The following is a 21,018-nucleotide window of genomic DNA, read 5'->3' as shown; positions in this document are numbered from 1 at the left end:
TAAACATACAAGTTTCACAACAGCAGTGATCATGATAGCTCAAAACTGTAAACAACCCAAATGCCCATCAACAGTCAAGTGGATAATAAACTTTGGTATAATCATTCAGTGCAATGTTACAGTGAACAAATTACAACTGCAAACAACTACATGGATGATGCTTGCATAAATAATGAACAAAGTAAGCAAGACCAAATAATACATACTGAATGGTTATATGAATACAAAATTCAAAATTAGGCACAACTAACCTATATCATTTCAAAATATGTACATAAGAGGAAGCCATGTGGAAAGCAAAGGAGTTGGGATAATAGTCACTTCCTTGGAAGAGGAGCTAGATTGTGCTCCAGAAAGTACAAGGGGAGGGGTGAGATAGCTGTCACCTTGGAGGAGACAACAATGTGCTATTTTTCTTTGTCTTTCTTTTTTCTTTTGTAGTACTGAGATTTGAACTCAAGGCTTCGTGCTTACTAGGCAAGTGCTCTACTGCTTGAGCTATGCCCTCAGCCCTATATTTTTATTTCTTGACATGGAAGGTAAACATGTGACATTTGTTCTCATTATCATAACTCTTTGTTAAACTGTGCATACATTTTTAAGTTCTTTTACACTTGTTTACCATATTTCTCAATTTAAAATATTTTTAAGTTGGCATAGCCTAAAATTGCTAGCTTTAACAAGCAATTGTTAAATTCTAACAAATTTTGAAACTTTAAGGGAATGTAGAAATTCATTACATGCCCCTTTTAGAAAGCCTGAATATATAATACTTTAGAAAATTAAAATATATCTATTAACAAATAAAATGGTTCTTCAAATGTAAGTACTTTAATAATACACAGGATTCAATAATGTATATATTAAAAGTATCAGTTTAGCCATGCATGGTGGGACACACCTATAATCCCAACATTTGTGAGGCTGAAGCAGAAGAATTGCAAGTTTGAGGCCAGCCTGGGCTACACTGCAAGACCCCAATTCAAAAAAAATCAGTTCCACCTGTTTTTTTTTTGTGAAACCCCAAAATTCTAATCCCTGATACTAAAAATTTTTTGGCCTTCCTAGCTCTATCTTGGTTCTAACACGGGGATGGGCAAACTACAAGTCTATGAGGCAAATTCAGACCACAGTAGCTAAGGATAGTTTTACATTTCAAATAGCTGAAAAGAAATCAAAAGAATATTTTGTGATACATGAACATTATATGAAATTCAAATTTCGGTGTCCATAAACAAAGTTTTATCAGAACACAACCCTTCCAATTCATTTTCATATAGACTATGATGGCTTTTGTGCTAGAACAGTGGAGTTGGACAGTTGTAACAGAGATTGTTTGGTCTCTGCAAAGCCTAAAATATTTATAACCTGGCCCTTTATGGAAAAACTTTGCCAACTCTGGTCTTGATCAAAGGAAAGAATATATCATTTCTTACTTTACTACTCACATAAAATTTAAATGTCTAGTTAGCAAAGCAAAATACCATAATTTTTCACATAGTCATCACACTTCTAAAACGTAGCTTTCTCACTGCAACAAGGGGAGTGTGATTTTCACAGGAGGTCAATATTTTGTGAGGGTTTCAGGCCCAGGCCCAGGTCCAGAGACTGGGCAAAGGACAACCACAAGAAGAGTGACCAATAAGAAAAGGTACAGAATTGGGCAGCATGGCAATGTAAGTGAGGAATGACCATGGGAGCCACATTACCTCCAAAACTGTACAGTTCCCCAATCAACTACAGCATTCAATTCGAAAGAATATGCACTCCAATCCTGTTCAGTCTAGTCTGTCCAATCTAACACAGGGCTTTGCCTCACACTTAGTAATGATGACAAGTATGCAACTATGAATGATGAGGGAAAGAATAAAGTGAGCTTCAACTTGCCTGGCTTGCAAGACTCAGCCCTTCGACGATTTCTATCTCCTGATATTCATACCTTCCCCTCAAGTGAAGACTGGACCTAGAGATATGCCTCTACTGAAAAGGATATGCAAACACGATAGACGGTCAATTCTAGGATAAGGTCACTGATTTTCATTTTGCTTGCACTCTCTTGCCCTCTCACTTCTTGGCTTACTTTTTCTTATGAAGCCCTTGACAAGGAAAGGAGGGTAGTCTCCAATGAAAAGTCAGCCAGGAACTGAGGCCCTCAGTCCAATATCCCAGAAGGAGTCGAATCCTGCCAAATGCTACATAAGTGATCATAGATGCAGATCTACCCTTCATCAGCCTTAAGATGAGTATAACCCCGCTCTACTCCTGATTACAAACTCGTGAGAGTCTCTGACCCAGTGAAATTTTGTCTACATTCCTGAGCCACAGATTCTGTGACAAACCTACGTTTGCTGCTTGGAGTTGCTAAGTTTTGGGGCAATTTGTTAACAAAAGATGGCTAATATAGGGCCAGAACATTGGGTGATCCTCCATAGTCAGAAAGAGGCAGAAAGTTTCAAGGCAGAGGGGCAATTGCATTCCCACTCAAGGTACTTTGAGTGTGGAGAAGCAAGAAAGTGTCTGAAGACTGACTGGCCTTGGGGTCCATCAACCTCTGGGAAAATGTGCTGTTCAGGAGATGGATCATGAGCCCATCTGAGCAGAAGATGAAAAAATTTCAAGAGCATCTCCACAGGTCCACCCCCTACCATTCTTAGAACACATTCTCCTTAACTGGGGGAAATTGGTACAATAAAAGTTCTTTTTCATCTTAGGTATGGTTTAATCAATGACTCAGTTAAGTATTGTACCTTTTCTTCCCAGAATAGTTTAAAGTCGTCTAAAATCCAGTAAATGGCCTCGCTGTGTATCATCACTCCTGGCACATATTTTTCTACTTTTGTGGGCATTTATGAGTCAACCCCTTAATCATCAATGCCCTTGGCTTTACCTCTGATCAGCAAGCAAATGTTTGAGATTTTCAGTCGCTCAGAGCATACGCATGAGTCCACAGAAACTCAGATCCTGGGCCTGGGAAAGAATTCTGGGAGACTTCCTATAATCTGCTTGTGAATGAGACTCCAATGCCCTTTACAGTGTTTTGCCATCCCAGCTCTGCTGTTCAGAGAGGGAAGAGTCTGTAGTCCCTCCCTTTATAGCCTCAAATCCCACCCCAATGAATACTCAATGAATGCTTACTGAACCCCTGGCCCAAGAAGAACTCGAGTTACCACATTCATCCTTTCACAAGTACCATCCATGGATTTTACAATGTGGCATCTGCTATTTTATTGTTGGCATTATTATTTTATTACTTTAGTGGAAGCATCCCCTCACATCCTTTTTGTTTTCATTGTTGATGCTCTGTATTTGTTCAATCTATTCCACTCTCACTACAAGAACACACAAGAAATTTATAGCAAAAATGTTAACTGCCATTTTGTCTGTGCAAAAGATCAGAGATGAAAGAAAATTTTCCTTTAAAGGAATAGGTTATGAGGTATTCTGTTATTGTATTAAGTATTCTGTTATTATAAAGGTACAACTGTCATTTTTAAAGCAGAATTTAAGTATTTATATATAAATCCAGGTAAATGAAATGCAGCAAAGAAACTATTCACGATACAAAATGTTTTCACCACACATCATATATTCATGTTACAAAGAGCTTCCTTTAAGTACCCTGAAAACTTAGGACCTTATTTATAGTTCATCAAGCCAGCCACAGCTCTATTTTCTATGAACTGTGGTAATTTGTCCAAATACTTAACATATCTGAATCATATACTATCAAATGGTAATTTTTAACCAGTTATTTCACACGTTTCAGTCTATAGTGGGACCTCAGGAATTATTTATATATAGGTATACATATACATATAGAGAGATTGATTGAATGACTTAATTTAATTTTTCTATTGTCAGTTGTCACCTAATCTCAGTCTATAGTCAGAAGCTGCTTGGTGGGCCTTTGGGACTGTACAATATCAGGACACCCATGAGCAATTTAGTGCTCAGTACCTGGGTACTTTCTGTCTTTACCCCCAAAATTCAATTGTTCACCTAGGCTGAACCAACTGGCCACAATGACCATTAGGCTTTATCAACCATTTCCCTCTCAGCAGAAAGGAAGACTATGAACACTTGTCCCACGTTTACCAGAACATCTCACTCCCTTCCTATTTACCAAGGAGATCACAGCCTTTTGAAGTGAGATTCCTACATTCTCCTCTCCTCACTCCAAACATCTCTCTGTATTTTCCACAGTCTTCTTTTCCTTTGCTCATTTCTTTGAAGACAAATATATGAAGTCACCCTGACAATCCATGACCTCACATGTTCTCTCCTTCACCTCCACGACCTTGTGTCATCTACCTTCTTACATGCATTCATTTCCCAGCTCTTGCCCTTCAGGCATACTTTCCTTTTGCTTTCTAAGTCTTCCCATTCCTAAATCCCATCCCTCTGCCAAGCGATCACTCAGTGCCCTTCTTCCTTTCACTGTCCTTTTCTTTTTTTTACAAAATTGCCCATTCTCTCTTCTACCCATGCAATTCTACCAAAACTGCTTTTAAAGATCCTCAGTGACTTTTTCCTTGTCAAATCCAATATACAATGCTCTGTCCTTCACCTGTGTCCACCTCTGAATTTGCTACATATTCATCTTGACCTCATGAAACCTCTCATTTGGCTTCTAAAACACAGCTCTATCTGATTTCCATCTTCTGACCACCTTTTCTTCCTTACATCTCCCAACATAGGCAGTCCCTCAAGGATGTACCCTCAAATCATTTTCTTTTCTCTCAGTTCTTTCTATAGCACACACATACACACACACACACACACACACACACACACACACACACACACACTTTCAAATCTAGATCTCCAACCCTGGTGCATTTTCTACTTCCCTGCTAAGACATAACTACCTAGAGATCCAGCTAGCAACATAAATTCAGCCTTTGCCAACTGAAAAAAAAAAAAGATCTTTGTCTTCCCAACCTTAATTCTCTTAATGGTACCACCATCTTGTTTCATGCCTACAATCGAGACCTCAGAAAATAGGGTAGCAGAATGATTCCCAAGTTCAAATATCACCTAGCAAGCAGTGTGACCTTGAGCCAGTTAATTATCTTCCTAATTTATCCCTTATCTCTCAATTTCCTCATCTATAAGATAGGCACAATTGTACCTACCTTATAAGATTATTATGAGAACTAAAAATGATGTACATGAAATGCTTAGCACTCTGGGCAGTTATTATCTGGAATTTCTTCTTCTTTGTCACTTTGCCTTCAATCAGTTGGCACATCTTAAAGATCTGATGTGTCAGAATGCAAGTGTCTTTCCTTCTTTCCACCCTGATAGTGATATAGCCCTTTAAGGATTTCAGGGAGCAGGACAAAGAGTTTTATTATAGTTGCTGAAAAAAAAGCCAGTCCAGACCATTGGCTTTTGGTCATATCTTATTATGAAGGTTGTCAATCCCAAGGATGCGGGTGTAGCTCAAGTGGTAAAAGGCTGGCAATCCTGACTATATAAAGGAATCACCTAGGGAGTTTTATTTAAAAAGTCTTGACATCAATGCTGCATCCCAGAGCAATAGCAATAAAACCAAAGGAAATTGAAATCAGGCATCAATGTTTTCAGGACCCTCACCAAATTTCAGTCTAAAAGGATTCTAATGTGAAGTCTAGAGAGAAAGCCATCAAATTAAGGTCACTGCTGTAATCTAGCAGTGGCTTAATTGCTTTCTGCTAACCTAACAAATCACCATTGCTGTTTAAACATAAACTTTATTAAACTGCAATAGATATAAAAAAGTTCACAAATCCCAAGTATAAATCTTAGTGAATTATCACAAAGAAAATATACCTGTGTAACCACTAAGGAACATTACCAAACACCAGCATATACCCCATAGAAATTACTACCTACCTCTCATCATAGGTCAGATTCATTTGTTCATTCATTTTCATTGCTGTATATCATGTCATTCAATAATTGCTATAGCGTGAATCTGGAATGGCCTCCAAAGAACATGTGTTAAGGGCTTGGTCCCCAGCTTGAGGAGCTGTTAGAAAGTGGTAGAACCTTTAAGAGGTTGGGTCTAGTAGAAGGAAGTTAGGTCATCAAGTATGTGCTTTGGAGGGGATACTGCTACCCTGGCCCCTTCCTCTGTTTTTCTGCTTCCTGAACACCACTAGGTAAGCAGTTTCCTCCACCACAGGCTCCTGCCCTGATGTACAATGCTACCACAGGCCCAAATCAATAGGGACGAGTGACTATGGAATGAAACTTCAGAAACCAGGAACTAAAATCAACTTTTCCTCTTTATAAATTGATTTTCTCAGGTATTTTGTTACAGTAATGGGAAGTTGACTAGCACAATAACATACCATAATGTATTTATACATTTTACTTTTGATGGACACGGGTTATTTTCAAGGTTGTTTTTTTCTTACAATTATGAAAAATGATGCTATAAATATACTCTTCCTGTTTTTTGATAAATACACACATGTATCTATTGCATAAGTACCTAGAAATGGAATTGCTGAGTTATAGGGTAGGGATATGTTCAGCTTTCATAGATATTACTTAATAATTACCCAAATTTGTTTATACAAATTCATATTCCCACTAGCAGTATAGGAGAGTTCCAGCTGCTAACACTTGGTATTATCAGTTTTTTCAAATTTGACAATTCTAGTGAGAAGGGATATTAGTATCTGATGCTTTAATTGACTTTACCCCAATTATAATGAGCACAGCTTGATATGTTTATTAAATATTTGGATATTCCCTTATATAAATTGCCAGTCCAAGTCTTGCTCATTTTTCTGTTCTTTCTTTTTTTGGCGATACTGGTGTTGGGACTCAGGGCCTCACACTTGTTGGGCAGGTGCTCCACCACTTTAGTTATTTTACCAGCCCTCTTGCTTATTTTTCTGTTTGCAGAAACATTTGCCTATATTTTGTATTGATTTTAGATGAGGAATATGACTCCTCTGTATATAGGACTCAGTTATTGAAAATATTTGCAATGGGTTCAATCCCTAGCACCACAAAAATTGTAAATATTTACTCTTACTCTGTGACTATCCTCTTCACTTTAAAAAAAATGCCATATGATGAAGTTCTAAATTTCAATGAAACCCAAGTTATGTCTTTTGTTCCTTTTCTCATACTTTTTTGCTTTTGTGTTATATGACTTTCTTCTACAACTATCAAAATGACCTTTACTTGTCTTTGAACTCAGTAGTTCTGAAGGAGCTTTTAAAAATACCAACGCATGAGGCTTGCCCTAGGTTAAATAAGAATATCTGCAGTAAGACACAGGCATTGTTAGTTTTTAAAAATAGCCTGGATTATTTTTATTCAAAGCTATAATACAGAATGACTAGTTGTGGACTCATTTATTCCTTTCTTGAACCTAATGAGAATTATTTTTATAATTTTTTCTTTTATAGTCATTTGAATGTTTTTTTATTCCTCTTAATTATATTTTTTAGTTTACCAACAGTGTTTTTCAGTATTCCTCGGTTATCTTAAGTGCTATATAGATTGTAGTAAGAAGATACCATTTGTGGTTACTGTAACTGCACTAGGTAATTTACATATGCCACCTGAGTCAATTCTGTCAAACCCTTTTAAGTTGACATAATAGATTGAATTTAGGGTCTCAATTCTTTACTATCATATGATAGTGTAACAAATTCATACCTTTCCCATGATCACATAGTTGGCAAAATATAAACTTCCTTGATCCTTGACTTTGGATTTGGTCATATGACTTAATTTGACCAATGGGATATTAGTAGATATGACAAAGAAAGAATACAAGTACTCTATTCTTGCATGATTAGGCCTACCCTACTATGCTCCAGCCTGTTGCCAAGAGAAAAAAAATCTGTCAGGTAACCAGTAGTCCATGGAAGATGACAGACATGTGTACCCAATCCATAGCTTGGAAATGGATCCAACCAAAGTGCAGCTTAGATTAGTTGACCCAAACACTCATTAGCAAGAAATCATGGTTACTTTATTATGCCCTTGAGTTTGGGGATATTTGTTGAGTTTTGAGGTGGACTGACATAGGTAGATATCAGAATGATCATTTTTATAAGGGTAGAAATTTAGATTCCAAGATGACAACTCACTCAAATAATGTGACAGAGTTTAGACAAAGACATGGTTCTGGCTGATTTTCAGTAAACACATAAATACTGAATATAAACAAGTATCTGCCCAATCTAACAAGTGTTATATAAAAGTTACAATAACCATTTTTCATCCTATCAAACTAGGGTAAATATTTTATTTTTGAATTAGAATACATTAATAATATGTCATTTTACTTGAGAAGATCTAACTTCTTTTAGCTAGAGTTACATGTTATAATCTATACTTCTTATTTATAGTAGGCTGCTACTACCAAAACCAGTTTAAGATAGTGGCTTAGGATAGCCAAGTTATGGAAACAGCCAAGATGCCCCAGCACTGACGAATGGATTAAGAAAATGTGGTATCTATACACAATGGAATTTTATGCAGCCATGAAGAAGAACGAAATGTTATCAATCGCTGGTAAATGGATGGAATTGGAGAACATCATTCTGAGTGAGGTTAGCCTGGCTCAAAAAACCAAAAATCGTATGTTCTCCCTCATATGTGGACATTAGATCAAGGGCAAACACAACAAGGGGATTGGACTATGAGCACATGATAAAAGCGAGAGCACACAAGGGAGGGGTGAGGATAGGTAAGACACCTAAAAAACTAGCTAGCATTTGTTGCCCTTAACGCAGAGAAACTAAAGCAGATACCTTAAAAGCAACTGAGGCCAATAGGAAAAGGGGAACAGGTACTAGAGAAAAGGTTAGATCAAAAAGAATTAACCTAGAAGGTAACACCCACGCACAGGAAATCAATGTGAGTCAATGCCCTGTATAGCTATCCTTATCTCAACCAGCAAAAACCCTTGTTCCTTCCTATTATTGCTTATACTCTCTCTACAACAAAATTAGAAATAAGGGCAAAATAGTTTCTGCTGGGTATTGAGGGGGGGGAGAAGGAGGGGGCGGAGTGGGTGGTAAGGGAGGGGGTGGGGGCAGGGGGGAGAAATGAACCAAGCCTTGTATGCACATATGAATAATAAAAGAAAAATGAAAAAAAAAAGATAGTGGCTTAGGGTAGAATACAGTTTTTCTTTAGAAACTGTATTCTTATAGGATTTCTTAACCTAGATAGGCCCATGAAACTGAATTTTTTAAAAAGCACTTTTATTTTCACTAACCTCTATTGAAATATTGTGTACCCTTCAATTATGAATGTAGATAACAAACCACAATAGTAAAAGCAGTTTTTATACTATCATCAATAGAAATCTCAGATATTTTTAGTGCATTATGATGGGTACAGACATGGACTTACCCAACTTAGAAATTATAGTAGCTCAGAATCACAACTAGATCTTTTTTAATGAATTAATTTTAAAGTCCATATATTATTATGTCACATGTTTAAATATTTTTAATATGTTTCCTCTATGCTATATTTTATGCATTTAAAAATTAACTGAGAAGAGGTAAAGAGAGCTGGGTATGTTGGTGTACCCCTATAATCCCAGCTGCTTGGGAGGTAGAGATAGTAGGATTGAGGTTTGAGGCTGGCCCAGGGAAAAAGTTAACAACATCCTGTCTCAAAGAACAAACAGTGTGGTGGCTCAAGCCTGTAGTCCCAGCTACATGGGAGACAGAGGTAGGAGGATTGTGGTCTGAAGAAGGCCCCAGGCAAAAGTACATGACCCTATTTGAAAAATAACAAAGCAAAAAAGGAGCTGGGAACATGGCTCAAGTAGTAGAGCACTTTCCTACCAAGCTCTGAGTTCAAACCTCCATACTATAAAAAAAAAAAAAAAGGATCCATGGATTTTGCCAGATTGCTAAAGAAGTCCATAATTTAAAAAAAAAAAAAGCTAAGCATTCTTAAATTAAAGATATATGTCATGGGCAAGGCCCTTGATTTGATCTTCAACATTGCAAAAACCAACAAACAAAACAAAACCAAGGTATATTGTCAGTTTAGAGAACAGAAATTTCTGAACAAAAACTTGTGTTTTTTTTTTTTGTTTTTTTGTGTTGTTTTTGCTGGCACTGGGGTTTGAACTTAGGGCCTTACACTTGCTAGGCAGGCCCTCTTACCACTTGAGCCACTCCACCAGCCATTAGCAAAAACTTTATTATGATTTTTAGTGGTGATTTAAACTGGTTTCTTAAAAGTGCCTTTGCCTAAGTTACCAATAATTTCATACAAATACCACACGCTAACTGATTGCACCACTGGAACTCCTATTTCCAATAATTTCAAACCAGCAAAATTCAAATCGATGTATACTAGAAATTACTCCTGAGGAGTAGAGAAACTAAAATCGAATCATTCATACCATAGTCAACTGGGGATTTAACAGACCTGAAAATGTCTTTGAAATTACAAGACTGCATATTCAAAAAGGCATTTTCAAACATTTATTTTACATCAGGGGTTTTCAAGCTCAGTACTACTGACATTTTGAGCTGGATAATTTCTGATGGAGAGGGCTGTCCTGTGCACTGTAAGAGAGTTAGCAGCATCCCAGTTTCTACCCACAAGGTGCCATTATCACCCACCCCAGTATAACAACCAAAAATAGCTCCAAACATTGTCAAATGTCCCCTGAAGAGCAAAATCACTGCAGCTGAGAATCGCTGTTTTACATAACTTTTAAGGATACAGTTTATTGAATAAAGTGAAAGCACCTTGAATGCACTAACTTGCTGGTTATTCATTTCATAGATCTTAGCATAGTACCTACTGTATACTTAGAATTGTACTCTGGTATGGCAGCTTCCAAAGAAGGAAATGATAATTTACGATGGAGCTTACCTCATTTTGCTTAAAGAGGAAATTTGTGTTTTAGTATTAGTTTATGATTCTTCTTTTTTCTGTTTGGTACAGCAGTAGGATATGTTAAATATTTTTTCAAAGAGCTACCTGGTTGATGAGGCTCCTCAGAGTCAGGAGACGTCCATGGATCGCAGCATCATGCAAAGGGGACCAATCAGACACGACATCTATATGGAAAGGGAAGAGTGGATTACATCCCACTAATGCGCTTATACTGGAAGGTTCATCCTTGCCTGTCAATAAGATGGGTCCTGGATGGAGACAGGAGTCACACACCAAACTTCTTTTCATCACTTCAGTATTTTTCTCCCTCTAGTGATGCTCCTTTTTTAGTTTTTTTTTTAATAATACTGTGGTTTTGAACTCAGGGTCTTGCATGTGCTCAGCAAGTGATCTAACCATTTGAGCCATACTCCCAGCCCCTAGTGATGTTTCTTGTTCACAGTTCATTTAAAATGTCTGAATAGATAATGAACTACGGTCAGTACCTAAACTAAGGACAAAAGAGGCAGATTGGGAAAACAGAAGCAAGCACATGAAAACAGAAAGACATGATCTCTCTCATATGTAGAATCTAAAAAAGTTAATCCCATAGAAGTTAAGAGCAGAATGATGGCTATGAGAGGCCAGGGAGAGTAGGATGGGGAGGAATGGAGAAAGGTTTTTCAATGGGTACTAAGTTATAACCAGAAGTGAGAAGCTCTGGTGTTCCACTGCTAAGTAGAGTGACTATAGGTAAACTATAGATCACAATTACTTACTATACATTCCAAAAAGTAGAAAAACGCATTTTCAATGTTTTCACCATAAAGAAATGGACATTTGGAACTGCTGGAGTGGCTCAAGTGGTAGAAAGCCTACCTAGCAAGTGTGAGGACTTGAGTTCAAACCCCAGTACCACCAAAAAAAAAAAAAAAAAACTAACAACAAAATTTGGGCCAGAGGAGTGGCTCAAGCAGTAGAGCACTTGCCTAGCAAGTGTAAAGCCCTGAGTTCAAACCCCGGTAACTGCCAAAAAAAAAAGAAAGAAATAACATTTGAGGAGCCAGCTGTGTTCAACCTGATTTAAACACTACACGATGGATATCATAGATCAATGGATATCATAACATCACATCGTACCCCATAAGTATGTACAATTGTTCTTATGGACCAATTTAAAATAAATTTAATTTAAACTTCTCTTTTAAAAGAGGCAAGTTGGGATGACAGATGACTGCACTTCCATTCTCACACTGGTTTCAAAGACAAATGGCTCATTTAGTTAAGCGGGAGCTTCATTAATTACCAGCATTAGTGTGTTCAGCTGTGGTTGCCAGTCTAGTTTCCTGCCTGAAACACAAACTTTGGCATCTCAGCAAACAGTACCATATCCTAATAGTAGTAATCATGTAATTACATACACCATTAGGCTTGCAATTGAATCTAAACAAAACCCTATCTATTTATAGGTTACCTCCTGTCCCAATCATTAAGCACAAATAAGAGTTCATTTTGACCTTGAGACAGGGACATTATTTAGCTGCCCCCCCCAAAAGCAGCAAGCCTATGTAGTTAAAAGAAAGTTCTGAATTCCGACCCACTTGACCTCTTCTGAGCTATGGGTTCCTGAACATGCTCTGACCTTCAGTTTCCTTTTTGGTAAAGTGAGGACAGCAATATACTTTCATGGCTCAATTCATATTAGCTACTATTATTATCTTGTTCTAATACCAGAGTCTGGATTACACCCCATAATCATTGTCTTTTAAAATAGCAAATTTATCCTACAACCATTTAGGAGGAATACAAACTCTCAGGGAAGAAGCCTTTAAACCCTATCCTGACACATTAAGTCCTTTCCTCTGTCCTGATAACTAAGTGTAGATATAAGTGAGTGAAGCATAGACCAGATTTGCTTCTCAGCTAGCACTGCATCTGATTTCAAGACCAAATAGATGCAGGAAGTCAGAATGTGAGGCGGTTCACTTGAGCTGGCAGCTGCAACTCTGCCTGCTTTGGTCAACACACAACATACAAACGAGGTAGAATGGTCTGATATCAGTTTGGCTTTGCATGGGAGCTAAGCTCTCCTCAAAGCTGAGGAAACACCAAAAACCAGGGTAGTTACTAATGTCTTGCAAACTAAAAGGCCATTAAGAACACTTTGAATTTAACATGTGTTGACTAAAGCCTGCCTGCCACCTGGAACCATCAATGCTCTGGAAAATCTGTCCCAGTGAGCAAATTATCATCCTTCCGGATGGATTCACTAAGCATTTAGTAAGAGGAAGATGAATGAGCTGCCTACAACACTGCCCATCCAGTACTTTCTTTCTGGAGTCACTAAGGTCTTAAGGCAAAGGCACCTTAATTGAAATAGCTTTTCCTATCTCCAAAACCTTAGCCTCAACAGATACTAAATGTCCGGATAGCATTTTCTGAGGTTCCTAATTCTCTCAGGAAAAATACTGCTGCTTCCAGGGCTTAGCTAAAATCCAGACTACAGATACAGAAAGATCTTGCTCCAAATTAGAACTAAAAGGTACTGATAATGCAATATACCATTCACACAAAATCTTGAGAAGAGCCAAAAATTGAGAAAGGTTTGAAAATCAGTTTTAAATTGATTTGCAAATGTACCCTAATGGATTTCCATGAGTGTAATGATTAATCCATTGTTTCCAAGTGCACTGCTAAGAAATACAGCTGCCATATTCCTCAACTTTCTTAAAGCTACCTAAGATGATTAAAGTTGACAGCCTATTCATCCCAGGGATGCAGGGGTGGTTCAACATATGAAAATCAATAAACGTAATAAACCACATTAACAAGACAAAAACCACTTGATCATCTCAATAGATGCAGAAAAAGCCTTTGATAAGATCCAACATCATTTCATGATAAAAGCTCTAAGAAAACTAGGAATAGAAGGAAAGTTCCTCAACATTATAAAAGCTATATATGACAAACCTACAGCCAGCATTATACTTAATGGAGAAAAATTAAAACCATTCCCTCTAAAATCAGGAACCAGACAAGGATGCCCACTATCTCCACTCCTATTCAACATAGTACTGGAATTCCTAGCCAGAGCAATTAGGCAAGAAGAAGGAATAAAAGGAATACAAATAGGTAAAGAAACTGTCAAAATATCCCTATTTGCAAATGACATGATCCTATACCTTAAAGACCCAAAAAACTCTACTCAGAAGCTTCTAGACATCATCAATAGCTATAGCAAGGTAGCAGGATATAAAATCAACATAGAAAAATCATTAGCATTTCTATACACTAACAATGAGCAAACGGAAAAAGAATGTATGAAAACAATTCCATTTACAATAGCCTCAAACAAAATCAAATACCTAGGTGTAAACCTAACAAAAGATGTGAAAGACCTCTACAAGGAAAACTATACACTTCTGAAGAAAGAGATTGAGGAAGACTATAGAAAGTGGAGAGATCTCCCATGCTCATGGATTGGTAGAATCAACATAGTAAAAATGTCGATACTCCCAAAAGTAATCTACATGTTTAATGCAATTCCCATCAAAATTCCAATGACATTCATTAAAGAGATTGAAAAATCTACTGTTAAATTTATATGGAAACACAAGAGGCCACGAATAGCCAAGGCAATACTCAGTCAAAAGAACAATGCAGGAGGTATCACAATACCTGACTTCAAACTATATTACAAAGCAATAACAATAAAAACAGCATGGTACTGGCACAAAAACAAACAGGAAGACCAGTGGAACAGAATAGAGGACCCAGATATGAAGCCACACAACTATAAGCAACTTATCTTTGACAAAGGAGCTAAAAATATACGATGGAGAAATAGCAGCCTCTTCAACAAAAACTGCTGGGAAAACTGGTTAGCAGTCTGCAAAAAACTGAAACTAGATCCATGTATATCACCCTATACCAAGATTAACTCAAAATGGATCAAGGATCTTAATATCAGACCCCAAACTCTTAAGTTGATACAAGAAAGAGTAGGAAATACTCTGGAGTTAGTAGGTATAGGTAAGAACTTTCTCAATGAAACCCCAGCAGCACAGCAACTAAGAGATAGCATAGATAAATGGGACCTCATAAAACTAAAAAGCTTCTGTTCATCAAAAGAAATGGTCTCTAAACTGAAGACACCACCCACAGAGTGGGAGAAAATATTTGCCAATTATACATCAGACAAAGGACTGATAACCAGAATATACAAGGAACTTAAAAAACTAAATTCTCCCAAAACTAATGAACCAATAAAGAAATGGGCATGTGAACTAAACAGAACTTTCTCAAAAGAAGAAATTCAAATGGCCAGAAAACACATGAAAAAATGCTCACCAGACCCGGAATTCCAAGATGGCGGCTAGAGGTAGGAAGCAGAAAGCGACCCTCCTATAGTGAAATCTTGGAGAGACGCTGGAGACACACTTTGCAGGCATAATCACCGAGAAAAGGCATAACTTTGACTCCTCCACACCTCCAGCCGGTGCAGAGAATCTCCACTTCACGTTAAACGGAGAACCGAGGAGGCCCCGGGGCCGCCAGTGGCCGTTGCCCATACGGCTTGGGAAGACGCGGACCAGGTGAGCTTCGCGGTACCGCGGTTCCCCCACAGACAAGCCTGGGCCAGAGCAGCATAGCCCCCTGGACAGACTGACCTCCACCCGGGAAAAAAAGAGAAACTGAGTACTAAGCAATAAGAACAGTTAAGACACGCTGGAAAGAGGGTGGGGCGCCCTGAGCGCTGAAGATTGGGGGAAGGGAAGCCTTCCCGGGACTGTAAATAAACGAGCCGGGCGGGCCAGAGAGGCTCTGGCAGGAGCGGGGCGCCCAGCAACCAGGAGCGGGGACGCTTGTGAGAGGAGGGAAGACCCACTTCCCACGTGAACTGTAAATAAACACGCAGGCCTGACAACGCGGGGCAGTGTCGCCTTTCCCAGTGCTTGGAAAGGGGAAAGCCTGTAGCAGAGGCCCCCCTCCCCCGCACAGGAGAACTCTGAGCAAACAAAGCCTGTGGGACCAGGTGAGTGCTAAGCTCACCCCAGAGATCTGCATAAATAACGCCGCCAGCTACAGGCTGAGAGCAGCAGGCAGGCAAGCCACAGTTGCAGACACCACTCTCAGAACTGCCTCCAGACACTTTTTTTTCTTTTTCTCCCTACCTTTGATGAGAGAACAACCGAATTACACCTGCAAGCCGAAAAACTTACTGAAACTGTATTGCATTTGAACTGGGGACACTTGGTGGGGCTTTTTTTTTTTCTTCTGTGTGTGTGTGAGTGTAGTTTTGTTCTACTTTATGCATCCCCTTTGATGAGACAACTCAGAACAACATCTGAGGCACCAACTCCAGGACTGGAGACTGAGACGGACATCCAAATTATTAAGACTGAAATTGCATTGCATATAAACTTGGAAGTTTTTTGGTTTTTTGGTTTTTTTTGTTTTTTTTAATTTTCTATTTTCCATTTTATTTTAATTCATTTTTATAAATAGATATTACTTTCATATACTTATTTTTTTTTATCTTTGATTTTCAATCCTCTCTCTGTCACTCTATTGTCTGTTCAGCTTACTGTCCATTAGTACACTAACACTCCCTGTTTATACCTTTGAAACTCTCTTGTCTGATACCTTGTTCTGCTTTCTCCCTCTTGTCTGTATATTTGTTTTCCCCTTTTCTTTAACTTCTTGCTTTCCATCTCAGCTCACTCTTCCATTCTCAATATTACCATTGTTATTATTACAAGCTAGAAAATACTTAATTACACACAGTACAGGGACAGTAACAACACCAAGGACAATGACAGGAAGACAGAAAAAACAAGGAAAACAGTTTCCCCACAGCAAAAAATTAGTACAGGAACCAGAGGGGAATGAAGAGAACAGAAACTCAGAGCCAGACTCCAACAAAATGAAGATAAACTATGCCAAAGGACCCAATGAAGCCTACAAGAATAATTTAAAAGAAGACATACTACAAGTACTCAATGAGAATTTTATAGAGATGATACTGGATAGGGTCAACCAAAATGTACAGGAGACACTCAAGAAATTCCAAGACAATAAAAATAGAGAATTTGAAAAAGCAAAAGAAGAAATAAAGGAAACCATAGAAGCACTGTATAAACACCAAAATGAAAGAGAGAACACAATGAATAAATGGATAAATGAACTCAGGACAAAAATAGACAACAATAAAGAAGAAAACAGCCAGGATATGGAAAACCTCAGAAAAAAGAACGAAACAGAACTGCAAAACAAAACGGAAGGCCAATCCAGCAGAATAGAACAAACAGAAGACAGAATCTCAGAACTTGAAGATGAAATGGTAATTAAAGGAAAAACTGAAGAACTACTAATTAAACAACTCAAGACCTGTGAAAAGAAAATGCAAGAACTCACCGACTCCATCAAAAGACCAAACTTGAGAATCATGGGCATCGAAGAAGGAGAAGAGGTGCAAGCGAAGGGAATGCGTAATATATTCAACAAAATAATAACGGAAAATTTCCCAAATCTAGAGAAAGATATTCCCATACAAATGCAAGAGGCCTCCAGGACACCAAACAGACCAGATCAAAATAGAACTACTCCACGACATATCATCATTAAAACAACAAGTTCAGAAACTAAGGAAAGAATATTGAAGGCTGCAAGAGAGAAAAAACAAATAACATACAAAGGTAAACCCATCAAAATCACAGCAGACTTCTCAACAGAAACATTAAAAGCAAGAAGAGCGTGGGGTGAGATCTTCCGGGCACTGAATGAAAATAACTTCAACCCCAGGATACTCTACCCAGCAAAGCTATCATTCAAAATAGATGGAGCAATAAAAGTCTTCCATGATAAGCAGAAACTAAAACAATATGTGACCACAAAGCCACCATTACAAAAGATTCTGCAAGGGATCCTGCACACAGAAAGTGACACCCAACTTAACCATGAAAAGGCAGGCAGCACCAAACCACAGGATAAGAAAAAGCAAGACAGTAGAGAGTAACATCAAGTTAGGTACACACAATCAAACCTTCAAACAACTAAGATAACTAAATGGCAGGAATCACCACATACCTATCAGTACTAACACTTAATGTTAATGGACTTAATTCACCCATCAAAAGACACCGTTTGACAAAATGGATTAAAAAAGAAGATCCAACAATTTGTTGCTTACAGGAGACTCATCTCACCGACAGAAATAAGCATATGCTTAGGATGAAAGGCTGGAAGAAGATTTACCAAGCCAATGGCCCCTGAAAACAAGCAGGAGTAGCAATACTTATCTCTGACAAAGTAGACTTCAAACCTACATTGATCAAACGAGATAAAGAAGGACATTCCATACTAATAAAAGGGGAAATAGACCAAAAGGAAATAATAATCATCAATCTGTACGCACCCAATGTCAACGCACCCAATTTCATCAAACATACCCTGAAAGACCTAAAAGCATATATAAACGCCAACACAGTGGTTGTGGGAGACTTTAACACTCCATTATCATCAATAGATAGGTCATCCAAACAAAAACTCAATAAAGAAATCCAAGATCTAAAATATGCAATAGATCAAGTGGACCTAGTAGATGTCTACAGAACATTTCATCCAACCTCTACACAATATACATTCTTCTCAGCAGCCCATGGAACCTTCTCCAAAATAGATCATATCCTAGGGCACAAAGCAAGCCTCAGCAAATATAAGAAAATAGAAATAATACCATGCATACTATCTGACCACAATGCAGTAAAAGTAGAACTCAACAACAAAAGTAAAGACAAAAAACATGCAAACAGCTGGAAACTAAATAACTCATTACTTAATGAAGAATGGATCATCGATGCAATAAAAGAGGAAATTAAAAAGTTCCTAGAAGTCAATGAAAATGAAAACACAACCTACCAGAACCTATGGGACACAGCTAAGGCAGTCTTGAGAGGAAAGTTTATAGCCATGAGTGCATATATTAAAAAGATTGAAAGATCCCAAATCAATGACCTAATGATACATCTCAAACTCCTAGAAAAACAAGAACAAGCAAATCCCAAAACAAATAGAAGGAGAGAAATAATAAAAATAAGAGCTGAAATCAATGAAATAGAAACCAAAAAAACCATACAAAGAATTAATGAAACAAAAAGTTGGTTCTTTGAAAAAATAAACAAGATCGATAGACCCCTGGCAAACCTGACTAAAATGAGGAGAGAAAAAACCCAAATTAGTAGAATCAGGAATGCAAAAGGGGAGATAACAACAAACACCATGGAAGTCCAGGAAATCATCAGAGACTACTTTGAGAACCTATATTCAAATAAATTTGAAAATCTAAAAGAAATGGACAGATTTCTAGATACATATGATCATCCAAAACTGAACCAAAGGAAATTAATCACCTGAATAGACCTATAACACAAAATGAAATTGAAGCAGCAATCAAGAGTCTCCCCAAAAAGAAAAGTCCAGGACCTGATGGATTCTCTGCTGAATTCTATCAGACCTTTAAAGAAGAACTGATACCAACCCTCCTTAAACTGTTCCATGAAATAGAAAGGGAAGGAAAACTGCCAAACACATTTTATGAAGCCACTATTACACTTATCCCAAAACCAGGCAAAGACACCTCCAAAAAGGAGAACTATAGGCCAATCTCCTTAATGAACATTGATGCAAAAATCCTCAACAAAATAATGGCAAATCGAATTCAGCAACACATCAAAAAGATTATTCACCACGACCAGGTAGGCTTCATCCCAGGGATGCAGGGGTGGTTCAACATACGAAAATCAATAAACGTAATAAACCACATTAACAGAAGCAAAGACAAAAACCACTTGATCATCTCAATAGATGCAGAAAAAGCCTTTGATAAGATCCAACACCACTTCATGATAAAAGCTCTAAGAAAACTAGGAATAGAAGGAAAGTTCCTCAACATTATAAAAGCTATATATGACAAACCTACAGCCAGCATTATACTTAACGGAGAAAAATTAAAACCATTCCCTCTAAAATCAGGAACCAGACAAGGATGCCCACTATCTCCACTCCTATTCAACATAGTACTGGAATTCCTAGCCAGAGCAATTAGGCAAGAAGAAGGAATAAAAGGAATACAAATAGGTAAAGAAACTGTCAAAATATCCCTATTTGCAGACGACATGATCCTATACCTTAAAGACCCAAAAAACTCTACTCAGAAGCTTCTAGACATCATCAATAGCTATAGCAAGGTAGCAGGATATAAAATCAACATAGAAAAATCATTAGCATTTCTATACACTAACAATGAGCAAACGGAAAAAGAATGTATGAAAACAATTCCATTTACAATAGCCTCAAAAAAAATCAAATACCTAGGTGTAAACCTAACAAAAGATGTGAAAGACCTCTACAAGGAAAACTATACACTTCTGAAGAAAGAGATTGAGGAAGACTATAGAAAGTGGAGAGATCTCCCATGCTCATGAATTGGTAGAATCAACATAGTAAATATGTCTATACTCCCAAAAGTAATCTACATGTTTAATGCAATTCCCATCAAAATTCCAATGACATTCATCAAAGAGATTGAAAAATCTACTGTTAAATTTATATGGAAACACAAGAGGCCACGAATAGCCAAGGCAATACTCAGTCAAAAGAACAATGCAGGAGGTATCACAATACCTGACTTCAAACTATATTACAAAGCAATAATAATAAAAACAGCATGGTACTGGCACAAAAACAGACATGAAGACCAGTGGAACAGAATAGAGGACCCAGATATGAAGCCACACAACTATAAGCAACTTATCTTTGACAAAGGAGCTAAAAATATACGATGGAGAAATAGCAGCCTCTTCAACAAAAACTGCTGGGAAAACTGGTTAGCAGTCTGCAAAAAACTGAAACTAGATCCATGTATATCACCCTATACCAAGATTAACTCAAAATGGATCAAGGATCTGAATATCAGACCCCAAACTCTTAAGTTGATACAAGAAAGAGTAGGAAATACTCTGGAGTTAGTAGGTATAGGTAAGAACTTTCTCAATGAAACCCCAGCAGCACAGCAACTAAGAGATAGCATAGATAAATGGGACCTCATAAAACTAAAAAGCTTCTGTTCATCAAAAGAAATGGTCTCTA

General features: G+C 37.7%; 1 protein-coding gene across 1 annotated transcript in view; it reads right to left on the bottom strand.

Annotated features, from left to right (window-relative positions):
- Positions 1 to 21,018, bottom strand: part of Asb9 (ankyrin repeat and SOCS box containing 9) — a 41,583-nt gene that overhangs the window by 13,448 nt on the left and 7,117 nt on the right. Inside the window, exon 2 of the mRNA XM_074064258.1 lies at positions 10,975 to 11,054. Within this exon, the coding sequence (XP_073920359.1) occupies positions 10,975 to 11,054 (80 nt within the window). The remainder of the gene's footprint in view (positions 1 to 10,974; positions 11,055 to 21,018) is intronic.

This window comes from Castor canadensis, chromosome X (genome assembly GCF_047511655.1).
Source record: "Castor canadensis chromosome X, mCasCan1.hap1v2, whole genome shotgun sequence".
Classification (NCBI taxonomy): domain Eukaryota; kingdom Metazoa; phylum Chordata; class Mammalia; order Rodentia; family Castoridae; genus Castor; species Castor canadensis.
The sequence above is the reverse complement of the archived record's forward strand: the minus strand, read 5'-3'. Positions and strand labels throughout refer to the sequence as shown.